General features: G+C 37.6%; 1 protein-coding gene across 2 annotated transcripts in view; it reads right to left on the bottom strand.

Annotated features, from left to right (window-relative positions):
• MYBPC2 (myosin binding protein C2) overlaps nucleotides 1-21,136 on the bottom strand; it is a 74,536-nt gene extending 53,400 nt beyond the window's left edge. The window contains exon 1 of one of the 2 annotated variants that reach the window (XM_039360177.1): nucleotides 21,013-21,136. In XM_039360177.1, the coding sequence (XP_039216111.1) occupies nucleotides 21,013-21,034 (22 nt within the window). In that variant the 5' untranslated portion in view covers nucleotides 21,035-21,136. The remainder of the gene's footprint in view (nucleotides 1-21,012) is intronic. The other variant, XM_039360179.1, reaches the window with a different exon arrangement.
• Between the last annotated feature and the right edge of the window lie 4,957 nt (nucleotides 21,137-26,093).

The following is a 26,093-nucleotide window of genomic DNA, read 5'->3' as shown; positions in this document are numbered from 1 at the left end:
CCTCTTTTTGTTCGAAATCTATATTGAAGTCTTTTCAAATAAAGGCTTCAAAACCATTCCAGGTTTTTTTAAATCAGGAAATTATATCACTGGGAATGTTCTAACAACTGAGAAATGGGGATGCTGAGATTTTAAGTTACTTTGTCCCTCAAAAGAGAGGGTACCTTTCTAACTATATTGATCCAGATCAGACTATATTTATAGAGGGCTATCAAGCTTCAGGCAATATCAGATTTTTATTGTTCTTACTTTAATTCAAAATAAATAAGATCCAGCAGCCATAATTACTATGGATGCTCAGAAAGCTTTTGTTATATTCATTTGCAGCTATTGCAGTCAGTTTGATTTATTTTAATTTCTGTAAAGGATTATATTTGGGGTTGATAGATTTATTCAATGTCCAAATCTTGGAAGATTTACTAACTGTATATCCTTACTGTAGTTAAATTTATGTTGAGAAATGCCTCATGGTTGCTCTCCTTTTCTTTTAGTTTAGTTAAGGACGTCTTGCCATCCACTCAAATCCATGCAATTCAGCAGCTTCCACCCCACAAAAGATCCACTGGCTTCTAAAGGCAAATTCTGCCAACTTCCCATGGTCAATGTCATACCAGAAATTCTGAATATATCAGTGGAATTACAGTAGGCTGAACAGAGTGTAAAATTTTGTTCTACATTAACAATATTTTAGATATTTTAGACTAGATTTTTTTTTATTCCTAACCTTAATCTCATTATTCAAGGAATTGAAGTCCTTTATAGTTACTCTGTGTATTGAAGAAAATCAGATTAGATGCCAGTGGCTCCCAATAATAAAATATGATTTCATTACTGTTGTTGTCCATCTATGACACTGAAGGAAGAGAGCCATGTTTGTGCACGATGATAAAAAAAATGGAGTCTACTAGCCTTTTTCGAACTAATCATTTTTTAAGGTTTAAACTTTCATGAGTTATATCTCACTTCATGAATAGCCAGGAAACTCCATAATAGATCTCAAAGTGATTATTTAAGAAAAATAAGACATTAACAATTGTTGAAAAAATACATATGAAAAGATTTTAGAAATCTCAGGAAAATCCCTACAGACACTATAGGTTTTTAATATAGTACCATTATTAATTCATAAGTTATTGCTAATTTTCCATGAAACCTACAACTCTTCTTACTATCCCTCTCCCCACATTTCCCCTTCATATTACCCCAATTTATATCCAGTTTAGCCAGACTATGTATGATGAAGTGAGTTGCAACTCAAGAAAGCTTATTCCCTTTAATTAAAATCATTAGTTGGAAAACATGTTGGCAGAGTTGTGGTTTATTGTCAATTTATATTAGTATAAGAATATTGAGGAACACTTCTCAACTGATAAATTTTGATTTATCTTCTGTTTTGATACAAATGAAAAAAATTAAACAGATTATCTAGAATTCTCTTGAGTATTTGGGGTAACTAATGGATTCAGCATTGAATTTGAGATATTTTGCTATGTTTATTTCACTATGTTTTTTCACTAACTAGATCAAAGAGCCGGGCATAGAGCCACCCGGCAGTATAAAAAGGACTCCCAGCAATCTTGCATTATGCATTATGCTCTGATGATGTCGGTAGTGCTAGCCGACGAAAGCTCAGCTTTAGCTTTTATATTAAACAGTTTTTGTTTTAATATTATCCTGGTGCTCGGACTATTTTATTTCTATGATATGGATTTACCCAGGATTCGCATATATATATATATATATATATATATATATATATATATATATATATATATATATATATATAGAGAGAGAGAGAGAGAGAGAGAGAGAGAGAGAGAGAGAGAGAGAGAGACATATATGTACTTTTCTAAATTACAACTGTCTGTTAAGAAAGGAACCTTAAACTTTACACACTTACAAGTTTATAACTGGGTATCTAGCCTATCTTTGGTTACTGACTGGAGTAAGTAACTTTAGAATTTAGCTCCTCCTTGGACTCAGCTTGAGAGTTATTATCTGACTCCACTGAAACCCTGGCAGGTATTGTGCAGGTATCAGTTTCAACACCTATACTTAATACTGCAAGACATATATAAAAATATTAGCACTCAGCTTTGACCCATTTAGCCATGAGAAGGCTACATTATAAGCCTAATTTTAAAATAGCTTCCAAACCTGTTTTTTTCCACAAACAGGGCCACTCGTTACGCTATTAGTTTTGATCAACTCAGTTTTGAATAAGCTGTTTTTTAAAACTTCATAGAAATAAAAAAAATACATTTGAATTAAATCTCAAACACATACTGCTCTTCTTGGCAGTATATTCAGCTTGTTGAATTTGCTCAAAATATATATGTTCCTGATTGAGTTGCAAGTATTTAGAATCTATCAAGATATCAAGAACTATGGGTAACTTTTGCAGGAGTTGGATAAAGATATTATGCAACCCTGGAGGATGAAATATATATTGAATTGAGGAATATTGTTAATAGTATAGTTTGCAATGGACTTTGTGGGGCTGGCCTCAGAAGTAACTCAAAAGCTGCAGCTGGCCAGCTGGAACCAAATATACCAGCTATATTGCAAGAATATAGAAAAGAATAACATCAATATTTCAATTGGTTCTAATTGGTTTCTAGGCTCACTGTATAGTCTTATGTGGTGATATCAGGAACAGATCCCAGAGTTGCCAATGTTGACTCTATTCACCCGCTCTGGACAATTCTTCAGAAGTGGAGCAGCATAAAAATAAATAAGCTGATTAAAATAAGCTGATTAAAATCATCAAAAACCAATGAGACTTTGACCTTAACAGTGTTTGAATGACAGGGGGTGCTAATTACTATACAGTTTTATATTTGTCCTTTGTTATTTGTGGTTTACTTTGCTTCATTGAACACTACCCCAAACCTCAATTACATGGTACAATTCATAAATAAATGAATTTTTTTTGAAATAGTGCTTTTTCAACAAAGGGAGCCAAAAACAAGTTCTTCAAGTAATATGGGCAACTTTTTGGGAGTTCTGTTTTCAAGACCTTTCCCCCCAATTTTTATTTCTTTAGTTGTTAATTTCGTGGTTGTATGCATCTTTTAATGCAGTTGCATGCATTGGTACTTTTCAATACATGTGGATAATAGAATAAAACAGACAATATGAAAAGTTTAAATTCTTTAATCATTCCTTCTTCAATGGAGTGAATAGAAGCATTAGTATTCCTCATGTAATCTATAGCAAAGCTATCTTCCTTCCCCTCCTACCATATTATTTAGCTGAATACTAAGCTAAGTTTTAAATGGAGCAATATACAAATGCTAAAAAGGTGTTTTAGGCAGGTCTGGATAGTGTAGATTGTTTTTTTTTACAAAGTGTGAAGAGTGCTACAACACAGCACACAAGACCCTAAACTTGATTTAATCTTAAACTCACACAATGTTTGTATTCAGATTGCAGTAATGAAAATATCTTATAGATGCTAAACTATTACCAAAGTAAAAATACAGTAAATTCTTTGTTGAGTCAATTCTTGGTGACTTGGAGACAAGTCCATATAGTTTTCATGGCAACACTACAAAACACTCCATTGCCTTCATCTGTGAACTACTCAAATCTGCTTTTAGCCTGGTCTCACATCACCTGCATATTGACACGAAGCACACAAGCAACAGTATTTAGGATGATCAAGAGAAGATTTGATCTTGCATTTAAATAGCTCCCCACACTAAGAAGATCATCCATGTCCAGATATGTGAATGCTCTCAAATGCCAAGTATCTCTTCTCTATTTTATCCTCATTCCCTTGCTGAATTTTTCCACAACATCCCATGCTCTTCATGTGTAAAGACCTTCATGTGATCATTTGGAAGGGACAAAATCAAGAAGGAACAACTGAGATGTGGATTTTAGGGAGCAAAGAGGATATTTGTAGGACAAGAGGGTTTGAATGATGATGAGATGACCATGGGGGAATTGATGTTAGAAGAGTTTGGTAGTAGGGCAGAACAGGTGAAACAATTCTTGTCTGGGATTAAGTCTCACACATTTGAACAGCCACTGAATGGTTGGCTGTAACCTAAGAATCATCTGTAAAACATTTTTTGCTTGTTTGCTACCCACCTCACACAACTGACTCTGTGATGAACAATTATAAAATCAGTTAAAACCAGGGACTGAACAAAAGCTGTTATTCCAATTCCAAGTGACTACAAATCAAAATGCTGAAGCTAGAAAGCAAAAGCAGACAAACGAATGCAAATTAGAGTAATTATAAAACTTAGTTTGCTTATTCCTTAGCAATTACAATATGATTTCTAAGTTCAAGATATTTGTATTTTAGCCATATTTGTGTCCAAACCATTTAAACCCAGAAAATTGGATTAAAGTTAACCAAGAATAAATTAATTGCAAGTTTGTACATCTTAGAACAGTGTTTGGGTCAACAGGTATCTACTAAATTCAGTTACTCTAACGCAGGTGTGTCAAACTGCCGGCCCACGGGCTGGTTGCATCATATGGAGGCTGTGCCCACCCCAGCTCCAGCAATGCAAAAAAAGTTGTGATATACTGCGACATATCACATGATGTGGAAAGTTTGACACTCATGCTCTAATGTCTTAAAATAAATGCAGCAGCTGAAGTGACAGGATGGGATGCTTTTTCCATTAAGACCATAATGCCCCCATCATTTTAAACAACAATCCCAGCTTGAAGAAAAAGGTGATTCCTTTCTTTCCCATGCAAACAAACCCTTTATTATTGCTATTTGTTCTAAGTTATTATATTTTTGAGGATCATACTTAAAGGATAAATTGATGTTCTTTAACTGCAAATTGTGATCTCAAATCAGGTAACAGACACACATATACTTGGTTTTAACTTTATTTCTGGAAACACTGCACTGAAATAACACCAAATTGCTTAAAAAATTATTTCCTAGTTGGGATCCTTTAAGAAATTTCAAGCTAAAAATCTCATCATTTCACTGATAATCCTGTTGGACCTAATGGAAGATATAGTCTAAAACATATGAATCAGACTACATTGTTTTAATGTTAAATAACATGATTTTTAATTAGTATAACTTTCTACATATCAGAAATTACTTTATGGTCTCCTACTGATCTAAATGCAAAGATATTCATTTTCCATGTGGTTAATTTACTTTAAAAAACTCTGTTCAAAATCAATCTCTTAAGAAAATAGAAAGTGACAGGCAATTTGCCAGTTCCAGTTAATTTATGGAATAAAAAAGATCAACAACCATTATTTAACAAGTTTATTAGATATGAAGGCTAACTGCTAATTGTATGATGTGTTTATTTTAGATTTAAATATATATGAATTAGCATTGGGGCCAAAGTCTCCAGTTCCAGATTTAGGAATCCTACTTAGAGATTTATTATTCCATCTATGGCAGACATGTCAAACTCGCGACATCACGTGACGTCGCGCAACGTATTGGAGCTTTTTCGCCATTGCCGGCAATGGGGTGGGCGTGGCTCTGGTATGATGAAACCAGCCTACAGGCCAGCAGTTTGACACCCCTGATCTATGGAGCACCCACACTTTTTAAAAAAAACATTTCTTTCTTCACAATACTCCCCTCCTCAGGCCATTTTGTGCAATATCAACTTAAACTAGCTGGCTATATTAGGAAAAAAATGGATTGCAATGTTTAATCACAAATCACCAAGATCCTCTTTTGGCTTAAGAACCTGAGATATGAGCAAACTTTATAGTCAGGAAAGTATCTCTTTTCTCTTCCCAGACACAAATGAGTACATAAATCAAGAATTCTGTGAATCATAGAATGCTTATTTTCCATAAACCAAGACCTGATGGGAAATTGCTTTTGAATACATCAGGACATTAAGAATTTTTAAATCTGGGTATAATATATTGGTTTGTTCCAAAGATGTTAGCCATAGTTTTAACTTTCAGATAAAAGAGCCACTGTAATAGATTGCATTTACAGATAGTTCTCACTTAATGGTAATTGGGATTGGCAAATTCATCACTAAGTGATGTGGTCATAAAGCATAACATCATATGACTGCATTGACATGATGGCAGCTGATGCAACTTTTATTGCAGTCATTAAGTGAATCCAACTTGGTTACTGGGCGCAATGTCACATGATTCACACACACACACACACACACACATACACACCGCCACTTCCCTATTGACTTTGCTTGTGGGAAGACAGCAGTGAATGTAGCAAACAATCATGTGACCACAATATACTGTTGCTTTCATAATTGCAAGCTAGTTTCCTAGTGTCCAATCATGATTATGTGACAATGGGGAAATTATGATAGCTGCAGTTACAAGGACCAGTCATATGTCTCCTTGTTCAACACCACTGCAACTTTGAATGGTCTTTGAATGAGTGGTTGTTAAATGAGGACTACCTGTAATAATGCCTCCAATTCACTAAGCAACAGATTTTTTGGGGAGAAATAAAAATTACTTTTAAAATATTGTAATTGTTAGTTTTGTTAATACTACTATTAACACTAGTATTTTAATAGGATTTGGAAAAATGCAACTGGCTGGCACCATCAAGAAAGAAACATTTATTATATTGTTATGCAGATTAATTCATTGATTGAGCAATTGATTCATCAAGCATACTATAACTTATTTAACAAGGCCGCAACCCTTTCAATGGGACAATAGTTATCTGATGTCCTCTACTGAATTTATTTTTTAAATGTATTACAAGCCATGTACTGAAGAGCAGAGGTCCCCAACCTTTTGGGCACCAGGGACCAGTTTTGTGGAGTGAGGTTATTCCACAGACCAGAGGGTGTGTGGTTTTGTGTGCGGCCTGCATCTCACAGATGGGCCTTTGTTTGTTTGTGTGGCCCGGTTGCTGGCATGCCACAGCCCGGTACTGGTTCAGGGACCGGAGGTTGGGGACCCCTGCTGTAGAGAAGGCAGGACCTGGAGCTTACTTAAACCTCTAGGAATATATGAACATATATTGCAATCAGACAAGTGTTTTGGATTGTGGCTCCTTAATTGCTCATTCTCCTACAAAAAAGCAAAGAATTAATCTATTCCTTCAAGTCTGGATTCATAAGATTCCCATGTCTTTTCTGGTGCATGGACAGTGTGTAGCTTATTAAGCAACTGCAAACAATTGAAAAAGATGGGAATTAGGAGATGAAGACTATGCAGAGATGTTTAAGCCCAAGCACCTCTCATTTTAGAAAGCACACTCTCTTGCGTGACCCCGGACATAGTCTATTCCCTTTTAAGTGCTACGTCTGCACTCTATGCCTCCCAATAAAGCTAACACAAGGACCGGATCCTTTCTCACAGCCTGTTTGACCCCTAATATAGCCTGGTGCAGAGTGCTGAGCTATCACCCAAAGCGATCACTAATAACACAGCAAGAGCAATGCCCCACCCCCTCCACCCCCATCCCACCGGAAAGTTGGTCCAGCTGTCGCATGGGCTCCGCCAGGACCTGCCTGATCAGCTCTGCCTGAGATGTTTTGCATAGTTCAGGAGCCTGATGAGAGACTTGGAATCTACTCAGCAGTCCCTGGGAGAAAGCTTCTTTTCTCTCTGTAACTATCCACACGTTAAATCCAGTTCTTTCTTTATTTCACTTCACTACCATGAATGCCTCTGAGATACTACACGGAAGGGAACAATTTGAGAGGACTCTGATCCCCATTTCTTTTGTCTAGAGAAGCTAAAACTAATACACTACAGCTTCCCCCCCCCCGGACCAGTTTGCTTTGTTGTGGTGACTTGGCCAGCTGATTTCCTGTAACCAAATCACAGAGGTCCCATTTTATGAAGACAATATTCTGTCTTTTTTTAAAGGGATGTCTATTTTAACTCTTGTTTAAAAATAAAAAAACGTAAGAAGGGAAGGCAGCCATGAGGCCCAGAGTTGCCCATCAACAGTTAGTATCTGTCTCATACCATTCATGCCTTTATTTATTTAAATGCATCTCAGTTATAGTACTTATGTCCTACACGTACATCTCTGTATATAGAATAGCAGAGCTGCATTTTATGCAATTCTGTAGCCTCTTTGGTGGCACTGACCATGCTAATGGACAGCTCTCAAGGTGTCACTGCTCTCAGAACTGTACAAGCATAATGGAAAATATTTCCCATAATGCCATTAAAGGTGTCTGGATGGTACCTATGTAAGTCAGTATTTGGAAGAGGAAGAAGTAGTGGAAGTGGATGGTGAATCTATATAAAACATGTTTAGTTGGCAGACTATGGGAAAAAGAGGTTTATTATCAGTCCAGCCTGAAAAGACATACACTTATAAATACTCCAATGTGACCATTTTCCTTTTAGTTACTCAAAATGATGATGTAATTTTAAAATTATTGCTTGATTGCAGGGAAAATAAAATCCTTCTGATTTTTTTTAAAAAAAGGGACTTGAATATTCAGCAGGCCAATTGTGCTCAGAAAGTAAGAAGGATTGGTTAGTACTTGGATGGAAAATTATCAAGAAATATTAGGCTTTAACCTAGAACAAGAAGTCAAAAAAAGGCCCCAAATGCTCCAAAGAAGACAATGACATTGAGAAAACTTGCAAGGATGTGAAAGTTAAGTCACTCATCTATCACTTTATTGGGACTGATCTCTTATGATAATGGTGGGTGAGTGGGCAGAATTCAGAAATGTTACAGTAGAATAGAACTATTTGCATTTTGACAAAGGGCACATACAACTAGAAAATGTTGGTTGTTTGGTTGGTTTTTTAACAGTTTATAAGGTGACCAACCGTCCTCCTTTAGGGAGGAAAGTCCTCCTTTTTTGAGTTCTGTCCTCCCTCAAAAAGTGTCCTCCTAAATGTCTTCCATATACCGTTCTCCTTTTGGGAGGTCAGTCCTCCCTTTGTGAGTTCTGTCCTCCCTCAAAAAGTGTCCTCCTACATGTCTTCCTTTTCGATATTTGAAGACTAATCTGCAGGGCTTTTTTTTTTTTCTCACAGAACGCTCAGAACAGCGTTCCAGCACCTTTTTTTGATGGTTTTTTTTTTTTTTTTTTTTTTGCATGAGCTGTGCTACTCCCCCTATTGGCTTTTGAAAGCCAATAGGAATTGCTGCTAAGCATGCCAAAACACCCGGCCGGCAAACTTTGCACATGTAGGTTGTCTGCAGCGAAGGCAAATTGGCAGGAACTTTGCACCCCTCCTTGCTACTCAAATACACCATCTCCTAGTTAGTCCCGAAGACACCTGAAGGAGACTGGAGCGGCGATGCCATGGTAACTTTCTCTTGATCTTCAGCACTGCTAGGGCAATAATAGCTGCGGGCACAAGAGGCAGAGGCGGTGGGGCTGCTGCGGGCGGAGCTGTGAGGGGTGGCGGTGGCCAGCTGTCCCCCATGCTGTGGGAGCCATGGGGCCTGCTCTACATGGGGCTACACAGGGTGGGCAGTGGTGCTGGCGGGGTAGCTGCAGGCGGGGTGTGTCAATGGCGGGCTGCCCCCAGGGCCGGAGCCGGCACAGCTGGTGCTTTGGGAGCCGCGTGGGCCTGCTCTACATGGCGGGACAGCAGTGCTGGTGGGGCGGCTGCGGGCGGGGATGTGGCATGTAAGCATAATTACAATATAAAATGTTATTGTTACAAATGTTTTTATTATGCATTTATCATATTATAGTGTATTCTGTCTTATTGTTGCAATGAATAAAACGTTTCTTTTATTTACGATATTTTTTTCTTCAATTTATTTGTGTCCTCCTTTTCATTGTAAAAAAATTGGTCACCTTACTAAAGAGGAAAAAGGAAATTCTTAGGATCATGGTTTCTAACCGTAAGATCCCCCAATTTAATCATTTACTTCCTAATATAAAGGTCTATATCCCCCACTCCAATTCAGGAGGATTCCCCTAAATTTACCCTGCAAACATGAAGCACTAAGCAGGAGTAATATCTATGACAGTGTTTCTCAATCTTAGCAGCTTTAAAATGTGTGGACTTCAACTGGCTGGCTGAGGAATTCTGGGAGTTGTAGTCTACACATCTTAAAGTTTCTCAACAATGGCCTATGGCTTCATCTGCTCATTAATTAGAAAGCAAAACCCCATAAACTAGATGGTAATCTCACTCCTTCGTTTGCAATTGGAAGCCACAGCAGATATAAAATGAGGCTGTTCTCATCTTGAAGTAATATAGTGATTTCTTTTGAATTGTTAATCATTCCCTCTCTTTAGCTTTTAAGGATTTCAATGTAGGATTCCATTGAATTTGGGACTGGACTCATCAATAAAATACTTATATTCTCATAGGCTTTATTTGGGAGATCTTAACTTAGGATGGTTCACTAATAGCTATAGTGATCATATTTTCCCAGAAAAAAAATAAAGGGCAAACTTGAAAAGGGGCAAATCTCAAAAAGATTTATAAGAATAAAAAAAAATGTAATTGTTCATATTTATGTCTTTGCTTTACAAAGAATATATATTAATTATATATTAATATATGTTAATCTTCATTGATATTAATGTATTGTAAGATCATTAAGTGGTAGCATTTGTACAGTAAACATTAAATGATCCAGTTAAAAGACAAAAGTGAATCTGAACAATAAAGCAATCTAAAGGCAAGCTTCCTGAAATAAAGGGCTGTTCTTTGTAATACAGTACATATCATCACTGTACCTGTATCTCTTTCACCCCTTCCCATTAGTGCTTCTCTGACCTTTCATGAGCTCCATCTCACTTTGCCATTTGGGGGGCCTTCTGCCCTATTAGGGGCACAGAAGGAGTACAGTTTTCTGCCCAAGAAAACAGGCATGGCCATGTTTATAATTAGCCTCCCTGGCTTTAGGCTGCTTTTGCTGAGCCCCTAAAGTAATTCAACCCACAGGCTGAAGATGAATCCCTTGGCATCAGCACTCTGGTGAAGCTAGGCCTCTCAGTTTACTTTACTTGCTTCTTACCAAGGAGTTCATTTTCACCATTGCAAAATCCAGGCAGGTTGCTTCAAACCCAGAAATGCAAATTATCCACTGTGCAAGGTTTAAAGGGGAAAGATGTCCCTCCAAATGTAAAGATAAACCTCAGCAGCAAGTTTTAACTTCAAGAAAAAATATACAGGTAACTAAAAATATGCAGTGCTTTCCTGCACTCTCTAAGCATGCATATCTCAGTGCATATTCTGTCCTTATACAGACACCCAACTATGTGTGAATCCATTGAGCTGAAATGAAAGATGCAGACTATACATTTTTAGATTCATTTTCCTAGAATCTGAATCTAATGCACAATATGCATTAAGTGGTACATTTGCACAGTAAATATTAAATGATCCACTTATCAGATCCTAGAATCTGAATCTAATGCAAAATAAATGTTATACACATTCCAGGTGCAGTAGTCATTATATGCATCTTATAATATAGATATTTCCATGTTTCATTATTAAAAAGATTGATCCTAGGCCAGTGATAGCGAACCTTTTAGAGACCGAGTGGGCCAAAAATGGCCCCGCCTCCACTCCACCCCCTGCCCCACCTGCCCGCAGGGCCACTCACTATCTCCAGGGCCAGCTACAGATCACCCAGGCAGCCCAGCAGTGCTATGGTGGTCACGCCCTCTGCCCACGACCTGCAGCATCAATTGTGCACGATGGGGTATGAGGGCAGAGTCTTGTCTATCTTGCCTGGCTGCCATGTCCTTGGCTGCGCTGCTCCGCGTGGGCCATGCTCAGGGGCGATTCTCCTTCAGGGGGGCTGCTGGTGAGGAGGGGGTCATCGGGGGAGGCGAGGTTGGGACAATGGCACATGTGCCCACAGAGAGGACTCCAAGTGCCGCCTCTGGCACGCATGTCATAGGTTCGCCACCACTGTCCTAGGCAATATCATTATGTACATATTCCCAGAATGCTTATCATACTAATCTCAGAGTCAAAGAAGCAAAATAAAAAGTAGGTTTTCCTGTGTTTAAAACATAAAACTCAAAACTAGAAGATTTGTATGCCTCATGCTTAAAAATTTCATGATGATATATAATTCAGCTAAGAGGTAGGATGAAATGCTATAGATTCAGATGTGCAATGTAGCACCAAGTATTCCATTTCTTTTTGCATTTTAACTCAGTTGAATTTTGATTTAAATACTTTGTACAGTCTCTGTTCCAATAACTATATGAAATAAAATTGGGCATCTATTCCAGCAGATCTCTAAATCACATCAGTCATATAAACACCATTCTTCACACTGTTCCAGTTTGTGTTACACAATTAATATGCAGTTACCAACTTGACTTTCTCTCCATATTAACAATGGGATTATCAAGTGTTCATGCATCACACTAGCATCAGCCTACACATCAACTGGGATTTACAGTTGGAATGTAGCTATACTTTTATTATTTTATTTTAATATCTAGGTCACTACCCTTGAAAGTAGAATGGGAGTATATATAAATATATAAGTAAGTATAAAGCTCAAATATATTTCAGTTTTCCCCATATAGAATGGGAATGCCACAATAAACAAGTGTTCTGGGAAATGAAATTTTAACACACTAGAGGGAGATAGTAAGAAAAATGCCTCTATCATTGCAAAACTCACTCCCTGTCCATGTTGAATACAATGAACACTCTTACCAGTGTTAAAGTTCTATATAATACTGTTCCACCAATTTCATAAAATAGATACAGAATGTAGACAGGGTTCATACCTTAATAATTGAATGCATGGTTTATCAACATTGCTTAATTATGATTCATGTATTACTCATGGAATATTGAATAAACCACAATATATGCGGTTCCCACAACGTATTGTAATGAGGATAATTAAGCCATCATAGGTGACATTTCAAAATGAAGAAGGATACAATGCTGAGTGAAATCCACTGTGGAATAGTAGACACGGTGTCCAACTGCAACTAGGGAATGAAATTATCATTTCCCCAACCAATTAAGATTCAGGAGACTCCCCTGCAAATTTCTTTGTTATCAATAAATAGACCTACCAATTTGTCAATTTCACAAAATGGCAAAAAAAAAGAATATTAGGAAGACATCAACCTAAAGTAGTCTACAGGTAGTAGAAGAGAAATTGTTCATTTGCTGGAATTTTCAAACCCTCCTCCATTCTTCTTAACAGATATTGCTGAAAAGACTTGGTAAGAATCATGCTTGGTTTAGCAAATACTTAGAGTTTTAGACAGATGCCTGCAAAGACTTAATCATGCACAAGGGCAGATATAAACCCCTTGTGATGCACACAACTTTGCAAACATGATGGTTGTATATCAGGGCATTTTTTAAAAGCAATTTATCTCAGTACATGTAATATTACAATCAACATTCCTAAAATAGATAAATCTGTGTGGCAAAATAAATCTCTTCAGTCAATCCTATACTACAGCACAAATACATTTCAGCATATGATCTGGAGAAGATCCAAAATATTTGGAGAATCAAAGTCTAAATAAATTGAGTTAAACAATTAGGTCTGAAATTGGAATTGAAACTGATAGTACAGCAAGACAAAAAGTCTGGTTGGAGTGTCTGGCATGACAATAGGAGACAAAGTCTGTGCTCCTTTCATGTAGTTCTTAGGTGGCCTCAGAAAAAGTATCTCTGAGTGTAATATTGCCTCCAAAGTTCTACTGGATAAGAATGTGCAATAAACTACACAATAATACATTTATGGGGACATAAATCCATGAAAAATAAACATAATTTAGGAAAATATATTAATAGGGTAATCACATGGATGTCTATTTAGAAATAAATCCACTGAGTTAATGTGATTCTCTTCTAGTAACTGAGTTCAGAATTACAGCTAAAAGAATAATCACTGAATAATTTCCAGAAACAGCTTTTGAGCTGCATACTGAGCAATATATCTGGGGCAATTACTGGGAATGAGTAAGAGAGACAAGAGAAATGAATAAGATCAAAGGAGTTCACGGATTTGCCTTAAATTTCCATTCACCTTATCTGTAAAAATAAGAATAGTAGTTTTTTTATGCTACAGTATGGACACAGTTTATTTTATTTCAGGCTGCTTCTTTTAAAAAAAAAAAAAAATCTCAGCCCAGCTTACAGTCCTGGACTTTTCTGGTAATCTCCCATCTAAGTACTAATCAAGTCCAACCATACTTAGCTCTTTTTGAGATCAGCCAATTGAACAAATGTATATTTAGAAATAGTTGCAACCTTAATAATAAAATGAGTGCTAACTCTTGAAGGACAACTTCAAGGCCCTGCTTTCCCTCTATCAATCTTCCTCAAGAGCTTGAACTAGACTAAGCCCTTTAAACAGAAGCCTCTGGAGCAGGAATATTCAGTCCAATTTCCTTGATTTCCAGAGTTTAACTTTTTTCAGAGGATTGACCCAAAATTATTTAGTTTGAAGGTAGGGAGGAAGATGACCTACTTCGGATAGGTGGCAGATTTATTATCCTGCACCGTGCAATTTCCTGTACCAAATCTGTATTCACAAGGCATTTTTGGTTCAAATCAATCTTTCGAATCCATTTACTATGTTGCATCAGTTTCTCTCTAAAATGTGTTTCTTTTGCTTTTCATATTCATCTCTTTAACAGCATATTTATCCAGCATCTTTTCCTACAAAAACAATCCCTTTGACAAGATACACAAGACTTCAGTCAAAAGGAAATGCTTATTCTAACTTTAATTTCATTGAGTATTCATGTTGTATCTTACAGTAATACATGCATTTCCTCAGTTGGCTAATAGTTCAGGTTATATTGGTCCTCAGTCCTTGTGGGTCCATAACTGAAGTATGATCTAAATATATGACTGAAATTCCGAGCTCAAAGTTCATAATTTTAGCCTGTTGTTCCAACTCCAAATTTTTCATCCCTCAACAAACCACTTAGCACTCTTTTTCCGTTGCAGATACTTAAAGGTTTAGCCAAAGTTCCTAGCTCATAAGTTAATGTCTGATGATAGATGTAAACTCTCACAAACATAAACACATGTGTACCCACCCACACCAGTCCTCCTACCTCAAATCAGCTGACTGTACTCCCATCTATCTATCCATAGCAACACAATGCATCCTCTCTGTTTTCATACACTTCTCACCTTCTTATTTCTTTATCCTGGGTTGATGACACCTGTTAGGTGACAGTGATGTGCAATGCATCCAAGACCTTGGCAGTGAGATATGGAAAAATTGGTTCATCTCTCTTGGCATCACAAACCTGGTACCACATTTCCACAGTCTCATCTACATCAGGTTATTTGAACCAATTTCTTCTCCTTCCCAGTCCTTCTTTGGTATGCCAACCCCTTAGCAGAGGTTAAAAAGTTAAAAACACTCTAAACATCTCCCAAAATCCAGCTCCAAGGCCACCCATAATATGAGGCAAAAGGAAGCAATGGCTCTGGTTGAGAGATCTGGGGGCAGAGGCAGCAACTAGAGGTATGTGCCACATGTTGGGTCCTAAGCTGGCCTGATGCCCAGCTTAGGACCCAACTGATTATTATTAGGATGATTATTATTAGGATGAAAATACTTAATGGTCAATCCATTTGGCTTCTTTCAAAGGATCATTATGTACTTGGTCCCAGGGAACTTACTGCCCTTGATTAAGCCCTGCTGAGCCTCAGTTCCTATTAGAAAAGGAAGGTTATTGTAGCACAGATATGGAGCCCCAGAAAAACCATAGGTTTCCACTTCTTGCTTCAGTGATAATTGCCAAGAGTAACATACATTCCTTGGGTCTGCAAATCAGAGAATTCAAGCAAGCAAACCAAATCAATATTTGAATGTCTGCTTTGGAGTGGAATCAAGTCATTTCATTCCTCCTGATTTTTAAGAAGGTACATTCAGGATTAAGAACATGTGTGATCTACTCTTTTTTAAAAAAATAAGTTCCAAAGTCATAATTCAAAATTATTTCCAAAGCAAATGATATCTTCTATGATGAATTATGACCTGTTTTCCAAATTACGACCTGTTTTCCGAATTATGACAGCCCCACAAATCACATTATCATATTTTGGGCACTTGGTAATCAGCTCAACTTTATGGTCATTTGCAGCATCCCCTGGTCACATGGCTGGGATTTGCGACTTTCTTGCCAATTTCCATCATTTATTTTTTGTTTCTGGCAAAAATGCCAATCAGGGAAAATGGATTCGCACAATGATCGTGGTGTTCTCTTAACAACTGCCATATTCACTTAATAACACTAGTGTTTGCTTCATAATTGTAGGAAAAAAACAAAAGTAATTTTAAATTCAGTCATGTGATCCTTCCACTTATGATCACAACAACTTACAACCTTAATTCTGGACTTTATTACGGTTGTAAGTCGAGGACTACCTGTACTTATGTTCACAACCAAACTAGCACATCAGGTGTGCAAGTGGCAGGCATGAAGGAAGTATAGGTTAGGACCTGGTCTTACTCCACTTTACTCAATTGTTTTAATTTATTCAATTTTGCTTTACTTTACTTAATTGCTTATCCCCATTTTACTCAATTGCTGTATGTGATAGTCATTTAACTCTCCATAAATAGGAAGGCTGGTGTTGAATGGCAGTGGTAGCCAGTTCTAATTAATTCTGTCTCCTTGGCAAATGTTTTCCTTAATTTGAGAATAGTTAAAATGAACAAAGAAAAGATTCCTGTGGGTTGGATTGCAGGAATTCTACTTTCCACTACCAAAGTACTGGGTTTCTTCTTCCTTAACATCTTATCTCAGCACAGGGACATTTGGTTCACACAATATAATCTCTATCCTTTTATACTACATTTTCTTCAAATCCTATTTTTTTTATTTTTTATTTTTGTAATTGTGTTACTATATAGCTCTTTCTAGTTATCATAACCCCTGTAATTATTATAACCACTTTAAATATATAAAAACCACTCTTTTATAAATTTTGGCTCAATATTCCTTTGATCTAAGCATGACTTCCGTTGTTTAACCACAAAAGGAATGATGAGGTATTTTGAAATAGAATATCTATATTATATGATTTGTGTTTGTTAAGAATGTCTTTTTATAATCTAGGTGTATTTTAACAATTTGAATTAGAATAGAATAGAGCTGGAAGAGACCTCGGAGGTCTTCTAGTCCAACCCCCCTGCTCAAGCAGGAAGACCTATACCATCTCAGACAAGTGACTGTCTAGCCTCTTCTTAAAAATCTCCAGTGATGGAGCGCCCACAATTTCTGGAGGCAAGCTGGTTAATTGTCCTCCTTGTCAGGAAGTTTCTCCTTAATTCCAGGTTGCTTCTCTTTTTGATCAGTTTCCAACCATTGTTTCTTGTACTGCCCTCTGGTGCTTTGGTGAATAATGTGACCCCCTCTTCATGGTGGCAGCCCCTAAAATAATAGAATACTGCCCTAATGTCTCCCCTATTTCTTCTTTTCTTTAGACTAGCCAAACCCAAGTCCTGCAGCTGTTCTTCGTAAGTTTTAGTCTCCAGATCTTTAATCATCTTAGTTGTTCTTCTCTGATTGTTTTCCAAACTCTCAACATCTTTTTTGTGATATGGTGACCAAAATTTGCTGCAGTATTCCAGGTGTGGTCTTACTAGGGTTTTATAAAGCGGTACTAATACTTTGCTTTATAGATCTTGATTCTAGGCCTCTGCTTATACAACCCAGGATTGTATTTGCTTTTTTTGCTTCTGCTGCACACTGCAGACTCATCGTCAAGTGATCATCCACTAAGACTCCAAGGTCCCTCTCACAGTTACTATTTTTAAGCCAGGTCTTGCCCAGTCTGTACTTGTACCTTTGACTTTTCCTGCCTAAATGTAAAACTTTGCTTTTCTCCACATTGAAACTCATTTTGTTGCATAGGGCCCATTGTTCAAGTTTGTCTAAATCTTTCTGGATCCTGAGTTTGTCTTCTGGGGTGTTGGCTACTCCCTGCCAGTTTGGTGTCATCTGCAAATTTGATGAGTTCCCCTTCAATTTCCTCATCTAAGTCATTGATGAAAATATTGAAGAGTACTGGGCCTAAGAAGGAACTTTATGGTACTCGGCTGCTTACTTCTCTCCATGTGATGTAGTACCATTGAGGACTACTCATTGAGTACGGTTTTCCAGCCAGCTACAGATCCATCTGGTTGTGATGTGGTCTATTCCACCTTTTTCTAGCTTACCAAGGAGTAGGTTGTGGTCTACTTTATCAAACGTCCTACTGAAATCTAAGTATACTATGTCCACAGCATTTCGGTGGTCCACTAGTTTAGTCACTTTATCAAAGAATGAAATAAGATTGCTTTGGCATGATCTGTTTTTAAGAAACCCATACTGGCTATTAGTTATAACTTTGTTTGCTTCTAGTTGTTCGCAGATCTGTTTTTTTATTATCTTTTCTAGGATCTTCCAGGTATTGATGTTAAACTGATTGGTCTGTGGTTTCTTGGATCTGTTTTTTTTCCCTTTCTTGAAGATGGGAACTATGTCAGCCCTTTTCCAATCCTCAGGTACTTCCCTGGTGCTCCAGGATTTATGAAAGATGTGGTGCAATGGTTTTGAGATAACATCTGCCAGCTCCTTCAAAACTCTGGGATGTAATCTGTTGAGTCCCAATGATTTATGTTCTTCAAGGTCAAATAGGTGTTCTCTTACCATTTTCTTGCTTATTTTAATTTTTGTTTCTAGTTTGTCTTTAGTTTCAGTGCTTAGTTACAGACACCCAATTGTTTTTTAAGTATTTTTAAAAAGCAATGTATATGCATATGTACAGTGTACACAGTTACATATTTAAAAACAATCTAAAACCACAGCAGGACTTTCCACTTCTAATGTCCCAGTGCTGGACAGTAGTTTGTGGCATGTGTTTATGCTATAAAAACCAAGTCTATTTCTCCCACTACTGTAATCTTATGCATTGGTAGATAGCACCTGATTATGTTATCAACACAGCAGATATCAGATTGCATTTATTATCACATATCTACAAAACCATAGTTCTATTTGGAGAAATATCTTACCAAATATACTGCTGTCTCCAGAAATTAGAATAGCTCCACTGCAAATCCTGCTCAATTTTTTTTATGTGAAGTGACTTTGCTTTACATATTTAAACCTTTAAATTAAACATTTTCTGCAGTTGAGTTTTATAGTAAGCACGGTGTCAGCCAATTAATGACATCTAAGCAATTTTGCTGCTTCATTCACAACTAATAAATCATCTCTGATATCTGAATACAGCTATTAGAAAGGATTAACTAGCTGTGAAAGAGATAAGTATATGCATCCTGGCAAATAAGTATAAGTTATCTTAAATGATGTAGCCATCTGGTGATAAGATGAACGGCAAAGTGAAAGCAAACCCTTACCTAGTCTTATTCATTTTACAAATGATTCAAGGTATGGCTGTGTTAAAGCATCTATTATTCAAGATTATCATACTGTATTGCCATCAATATTTTTGCTTACCAAAAAATCTAGGAGAAAAAGAAGAAGAAAAAGAAGGAAATAAAGAACTTTCAAAGTAGGGTGGGAGGGAGAAACAGTGGGTCCTTCAGATATTTTTAGTCTTTAGCTCCTCTCAGACCCAGCAAGCGATCGATGTTGATGATAGTAACTGGAATCCTAGAACACCTGGAACATCAAAAATTCTCTATATTCCCTCCCTAAATTGCACTATATTCTAGTTCAGCTTTCATCAGTTGCCCTCCATGATGGCCAAAAATATTGGAAACTTGTACTCAGTTCAAGTTCTGAAAATCACTCTGTTGTGGGAAATGATTACTGTACAACTGTATTTGGCCCCATATCAGAGGGAGGGGGAGATGGAGAGGAGGGGGGAGAGTATACACTTGAACAAAAAAGACCTTTAGATACTTTTTGGACACAAGGAAATACAGTTTAAGGTAAACTTCTCATATTATGCTGTTTGTTTTTTTAATGTTTTGTGTAAAACCAGCTAATGTAATTTATGTCTCACTATGCAATATATGAACCAAATAAACTAGGCTTTGTGCAGTGTGTTAATCCAGCTCAAATGTCAAGAGTATGCAACACAAAGATGAAAGGGTAGGTAACAAATTAATGCAATTGCATACATATAGTAAACATTTTGTAAGAAAGAAAAATTTTGAGAATGAGAGTTCACAGTTGGCTAATAATCAGAGATGAAAGTTCTCTCTGATCTGGAAGCAAGATTAAAAACTACTGAACTCAGAGAGGTGCTGAAGAAATTGTGACATCTATACTTGGTTAGGTTTTTACATTCCATTATTCTGCTAAGAAAGCCCAAATTGGTGTAAGAGTTTCAATCTGTCATTTTATTCCCATAAAAACCCTGGGAGGTAGCTTAGATGGAGAGAAACTGAATCCTATTAACCCCTAAATCAGTTTAATCTCCATAGTTGGGCCCAAGATCTCTCTTTACATCTCTTTTAATGGACCAAGAAGAATTTCTGCCTGAAATAATTGATCCATTACTTTTATTTTCTCTTTGCTTTCTGTTATTTTAAAACATACAGGAAACTTTCTGCTTGTTTGTGAACATGACAGAATGTAACAGAATATCATATACTATAGAATATAATGGAATCTACATAATCATAGAATATAATATCCTTACATCAGGAAGTTTTAACACTCCTTTTTCATCCTCATGCTCAGCACTCAATCAACACTCTCAACCTATCACTATTTTTATGCCCCCGTTTTCCCCGTCACTTCTTACAATATATCTACTTGGGTGGTGGGCCTAAATTATTGTCTCAACCGTTTCCTGTGGCAGATTGAAGCAAAATCCTTATCAGACTTCGGAGTTCCCTTTCAGTTCCATCTTAGCAACCATCACATCACAAGCAAAGCACCAATACTGTAAATGGCACATTCCTATCCATCAATTGGCAAAATTCAAAGACAGAGCGATGAGGAGATCAGGGGCCAAGCACAGCATTCGCATCCCAAACAGAGCAACCGGGACAGGGTACAAGCCCATATCAGTTATTACTAACCTTCCCTGGCTCAATATTCCATTTTATCTTTAGAAAAGAAAGAAAAGGAGAGGGATTGTTATCTTCTGTGTCCAGATGGATTTGATGACATTTAGCTCCCTTACCAGTTTTTGCAGGCTCAGGCATGGTTCAAACCGCAGGGCAGATAAATGCTGGGTCTGTTCGAGGTTAGGTTTTCCCTGGAGAATGCACTCGGGCTAGTGGCTTTAAAGACCCAGCAAAAGGGACACAGAAGGTGTCACCTGACCCCCAGGGCCTGTTGCCAAATTCCAGAGCTGTGGCATAAACATCTTCAAATCCACAGCTTGGCTTTACCAAAAGAGAGAGAGAGAGAAAGGGGGGGTGGAGGGAGGAGGAAGAAAGAAGAGAGAGAAAGAGAGACAGTCCATATATGGGAAACAGGAAAGAGAGATGTACAACCAGGAATGGGTTCATATTTGAGAAAAGAGGAACATTTATCACAGGAGCATCTCCATTAAAATACCCATTATGAAAAATATAGGAATCATGAAGACAGTAATTCTTGAACCAAAATCATGTATTTGCTGGTTTTAAAAATAGATATCCTGTCTTTATATCAGCTACAGGATGGGTAAGGAGGGGGCTAGGAGGAACATTTTGAAATCAGTGGACCATACCATCCATTAAAAAGAAAGATATTCTACACCCTAAAATAAATAAGTGGACAAGGAGACTCTATCACTAGAAGAGATTGTAAAGGGATTTTACTTTTATGAAGTCAAAGTAGCTCTCTTAAAACTGGAACATATTTCTGTTCCTTACCACCTCAAAATGTGTATGTATGTATTTATTTAGCTAAATGTCTTTTATACCTGAGTGAAAGTGCAGGCAGATATGTATCATGATTTGATTAAAAGTTGATAACCCTGTCAAAGATCTGTTAAAATTGTTTCAGGGACTGGAACTAAAAGTAACCATACTTATATTTAAAAGTTATAGGAAAAAGAAAAACCCTGATCTGATCATATATTATCTTCCTTTTCAGTCTAATGATTCCCAGATTCCTATTAACCTGTTCAAGCTAGGAAGGAGAGGGATCTGTCACATAAATCAATATAAACTGTCGTTCCACCTTAATTAAATTAAATTAAAATTTTCCAGTCCAGTCTTCTATTCCCTGACATACTACTTTCCAAATATGTTGACATTATATCTTCTAGGTTTCCTAGTTAGTAGATTAACTATGACATCATCTAGCTTGGATTTGGGAGACTGAAACCAAGGGCTTGAATCAGCAGGATGAACAAGACCATTCCCAACATGAGAGGGTGTTAATAAATGACCGAAAACATGTTACCAACGGGTGGGGAGTTAGAAATAGTTATACTGCTGCTATGTCTAGCCCACTAAATCCCTGAGAAATTAATACTGTAGTGGGATTCTAAAGAATACTGAAGATATTTCTAATTGCCCAAGGTTCCCTCTCTGCTGCTGTCACTTACAGAGACAAGCCCAGGGAAGTGGCATCTCTCTTTTTCCAAAGACCCTAAAGCATTACTGCCAATCACAGCACACAGCATTTTCTTTTTAATAAGCCATTCTGGGGGGGGGGAGTGAAAAGAGGTCCCTACACTTGCAGGAAACCCCTAGAAGGAAACAAAAATGCAAACTACTTGATTAACAAATTGATATGATATTAATTTAGGCTTCAGGTCATTGTGTCCACCCATCTGCCAAAGCAGACATGCTAAGAAAAAAAACCAATTACAGTTACGTGTCGAGCACTGTTTTGGTGTGAAAATGTAAAACAAATAAAATAAAGGGAGGCTATGTTTGGAATCAAAGTTTCCTGGTTTTGTAGGTGGGTGGAGTGGGGCAAGAGACACCACTCTGGCTTACTGATCAAGGCAGGTCAGTAAAGGTAGAGAGCAGTTGCACCCTGCCAAGATCTATCTCCTTTCCTTTGAAAGAAGGGATCCTGACTGACTGACTGAAAATTGGAGCCTTTCCAACCTTCCTGAAAGGTATTCAGATTCGAGACTTCTCAAAAAGATTCTATCTACTTAGGCATTAGTGCCCCTATGTGGCCATAGGAGGTAAACATCGCTCAGTGAGTAGGACTCATCAGATATATATGCAAAGCAACTCTATAGCTTCTGTAATAAATATTTATTCGTTTCATTTCTCTCTTCCTGTCCATTACCCTATTTTTCTCCCAACCAAAGCCTTGTAAGGTATGTTGCACTGTGAGAAAGTGAATGGCCCAAAGTTATCTGGAAGCCTCCTTAGCTGAGGGTGGAATAGAACCTGGTGTCATCTCTCCAAATCCAGAAAATTGCCCATTACATCCAACAGCAGTATTTTTCAAGAAATATATCTTGAGAAGCACTACCCTGCAAGCTGTCAGTATGTTAATCCAAGTGAATTTGCTTCAACTGACACCATTTGTCAGAGGTAATACATTGCTTCAAATTTGCATTTGGAAAAAAAGGAAGAACAAAATGATGACAAACCATTGCTATTATCAGTATATCCAGGTAAATACCAGAGGTCAGCCATGATACAAGAAATTCAAACTTTGCTGCCATCTAATGGTTGCCCAGGTTTTTTTCAATGTGAACATTATGCTTTCTTTCTAATGCAAGCCGATCATACATTTAGCATTTGGGAATTGTTGCTAATTAAACTTAAGAGCAGCAGAGTTGATTCAGTTCATATATCACAGTAAGCCATAATTTATTTATTTTGAGGAATGAATCATAGTTGTCAGAATCATACTATGCAGGCTTATTATCAACCCCAGTGGTTGAGTACATTCTTTCTGAGTAAAAACCAAACAGATCCAATGTAATATTAAGCCTTCCATTGATTGTTTCTAAATGTAAAGAAATTTAATTTCAGAGGGAGAGCCAGTTTGATGTAGTACCTTAAGGCACTGGACTAGAAAGAGGCAGATCATGAGTTCTACTTCTCACTTTAGGCATAAAGCCAGCTGGATGAATAATCTTGGCCCAGTCACAAGAGGGAGAGGCAAAAGAGAGATGCAAAACAAAAAAAGTGATAAGAGCTTTTTCACTCCTAAGAAGGCAGCAATGGCAAATCACTGCTAAAATCTTATCAAGAAAACTTCAGGGACTTACCTGGGGAGTCAAGACCAACACAAAAGCACAGAATAAAAGAGTCTCATTAGGAGCCCAATTAGCATTAATTGTACATTTAACTTAGCACATAGCAAGATAACACCTAATTTGCCTCATCCTCACAGATCTGTGCTTATCTATTCAGTGAAACAGAAGAAATACATCACATCCTCCCACCAAAAGAAGACCCCAGTTTTGTTTCTGCATGAAATATCCATATGCAAATCCATAAGCATATAAATGCCAGTTTCAGTGTGCAGGTGTTTGAGGTTATACATGGCATATGGCCTGGTTATTTAAGAAACCTCCTGCCTCCCATAATATATGCTTGGCTGATCTGATCTGGCAGGGTTGGCACTTTCCAGGTTCCTTTAGTTAAATAATACCATCTGTAGGGAACATCATCTGTGTAGCAGTGAGGGAGTCCAGACAGGAAAACAAAACCATGCCTTTATTGTGGGTTACTTTAACAGAGTCTTGAAAATCTGAAAGAACTTTTCTCCCCTGCCCTTACTTTCCAGAAAACTACTGGAGAAGGTCCCTTCTTAAATGCTTTCTTCACCCCAATCCAATGGTGGGATTCGGCCGGTTTGCACCACTTTGGCAGAACCGGTAGCTAATTTTTTGTTGCCCAGGCATAGAATGGACTTCTGGAAGTGGCATCCACACAGAGAATTGGTTGTTCACATATTTGAATTCCACCACTGCCCCAGTCCTTCCTTTGGACTCAGATTTCTCTTGTAGGCATTGTCTAAAGCAGCAGCTCTGCCTCTTGTCTTAGAGGTCTATTACAAGCTATGCCTGCCTTCTAGAATGAGATCTCTTTGAAGATTGAGATGCCCCGCCCCCCATTGATGTTTGGAAGGGCCCAGAAGAGCTGACATTTTATCCAGGCCTTTGGCAGGCATGGTTGAACCTTCCTTTTCTTCTTTTTCTTTATTTTTGGAGGGTTTGGTATGTTTTTTTTCCCCCTACCAACTTGGTTCGTTTTTGTTTGGGGGGGTTGTTGTTGTTCTAATGTTTTTTTTTAAGTAATTTGTAAATTGTCAGAGTCGCTAAATTCAGGAAGTATATACATGTAGTAAATTATTATCATCACATGAAAACTTACACAGAAATATATCTCTATTAAGGATTATAACAGTGTGCCCTAGTCACATGGTCACTTAATTCAGAGTGCTCAATGTTAATGATCAATTTCAAATTTCAAACTCCCTCTCCGTTATGATGATGGCTTATTTTGATACCAGCTTTTGTCCTTAGACTTGAGTGGCATGGGCATCCAGTGTGGGTGTGGGTGGGTGTGTCAAAAATGTCAAGTGGCAACTACAACACTGTGAATATAGTTCTGTTCTTTTTCTTAACTATGTCACACTGAGAAGGATATTGTGGAGTTCAAAAAGAAGTGCAAAGATATAAGCAAAGTTTGGGAGAAAAACATCTAAATTAAAAAGAAACCCAACACCCCAGCCTTTTCCAAGACGATGCTTTCCGGAGAAGTTGGGTCTGTGGCTTCCAGAATTCTCAGCCAGCATGGGATTTGTAGCTTAAACTCATTTGGTTTGTGAAGGATGCTATATATTAAAATTAAAATTATTTTTGATAGAGTACCAAAAACACAGAAGGAGCCATCTCATACAGATTCTGGGATTTGCAGAGGTAAATTAAATAGAACAAGGGCAAGGTAAAATAAAATTGGCCAAATTTGCCATCCAAGAGAATTTGCAGGGAGGGATTAAGAAAGACAATATGGTAGTCAGAACACCATTTAATGCACTATGACAGGGGTAGACAACCTTGGCTCTTTTATATGACTCGTGGACTTCAACTCCCAGAATTCCTGAGCCAGCCAGCCTATCCCTGCACAATGAGGTGCATAAACAAGAAACTACATGATTCCTGCCACCATCCTGATTAGTTTTCTCCCCTCATCACATACACAGATGCCCTGGTCTGACCATTCTTTCGTGCTTTTCCTTCTATTTGGCTGGAGAAAGGCTACTTAAAGTGCAAAGAGCTTCCCCCACCAGCATCCTTCCCTCCCAGTGTTTGAATGACTGCAAAACAATTCAGCTGCAACTAAA

This window comes from Crotalus tigris, unplaced genomic scaffold (genome assembly GCF_016545835.1).
Source record: "Crotalus tigris isolate CLP2741 ecotype Arizona unplaced genomic scaffold, ASM1654583v1 scf7180000019161.1078591, whole genome shotgun sequence".
NCBI classification, from domain to species: Eukaryota; Metazoa; Chordata; class Lepidosauria; order Squamata; family Viperidae; genus Crotalus; species Crotalus tigris.
This window is presented reverse-complemented; position numbering and strand designations above follow the sequence as displayed.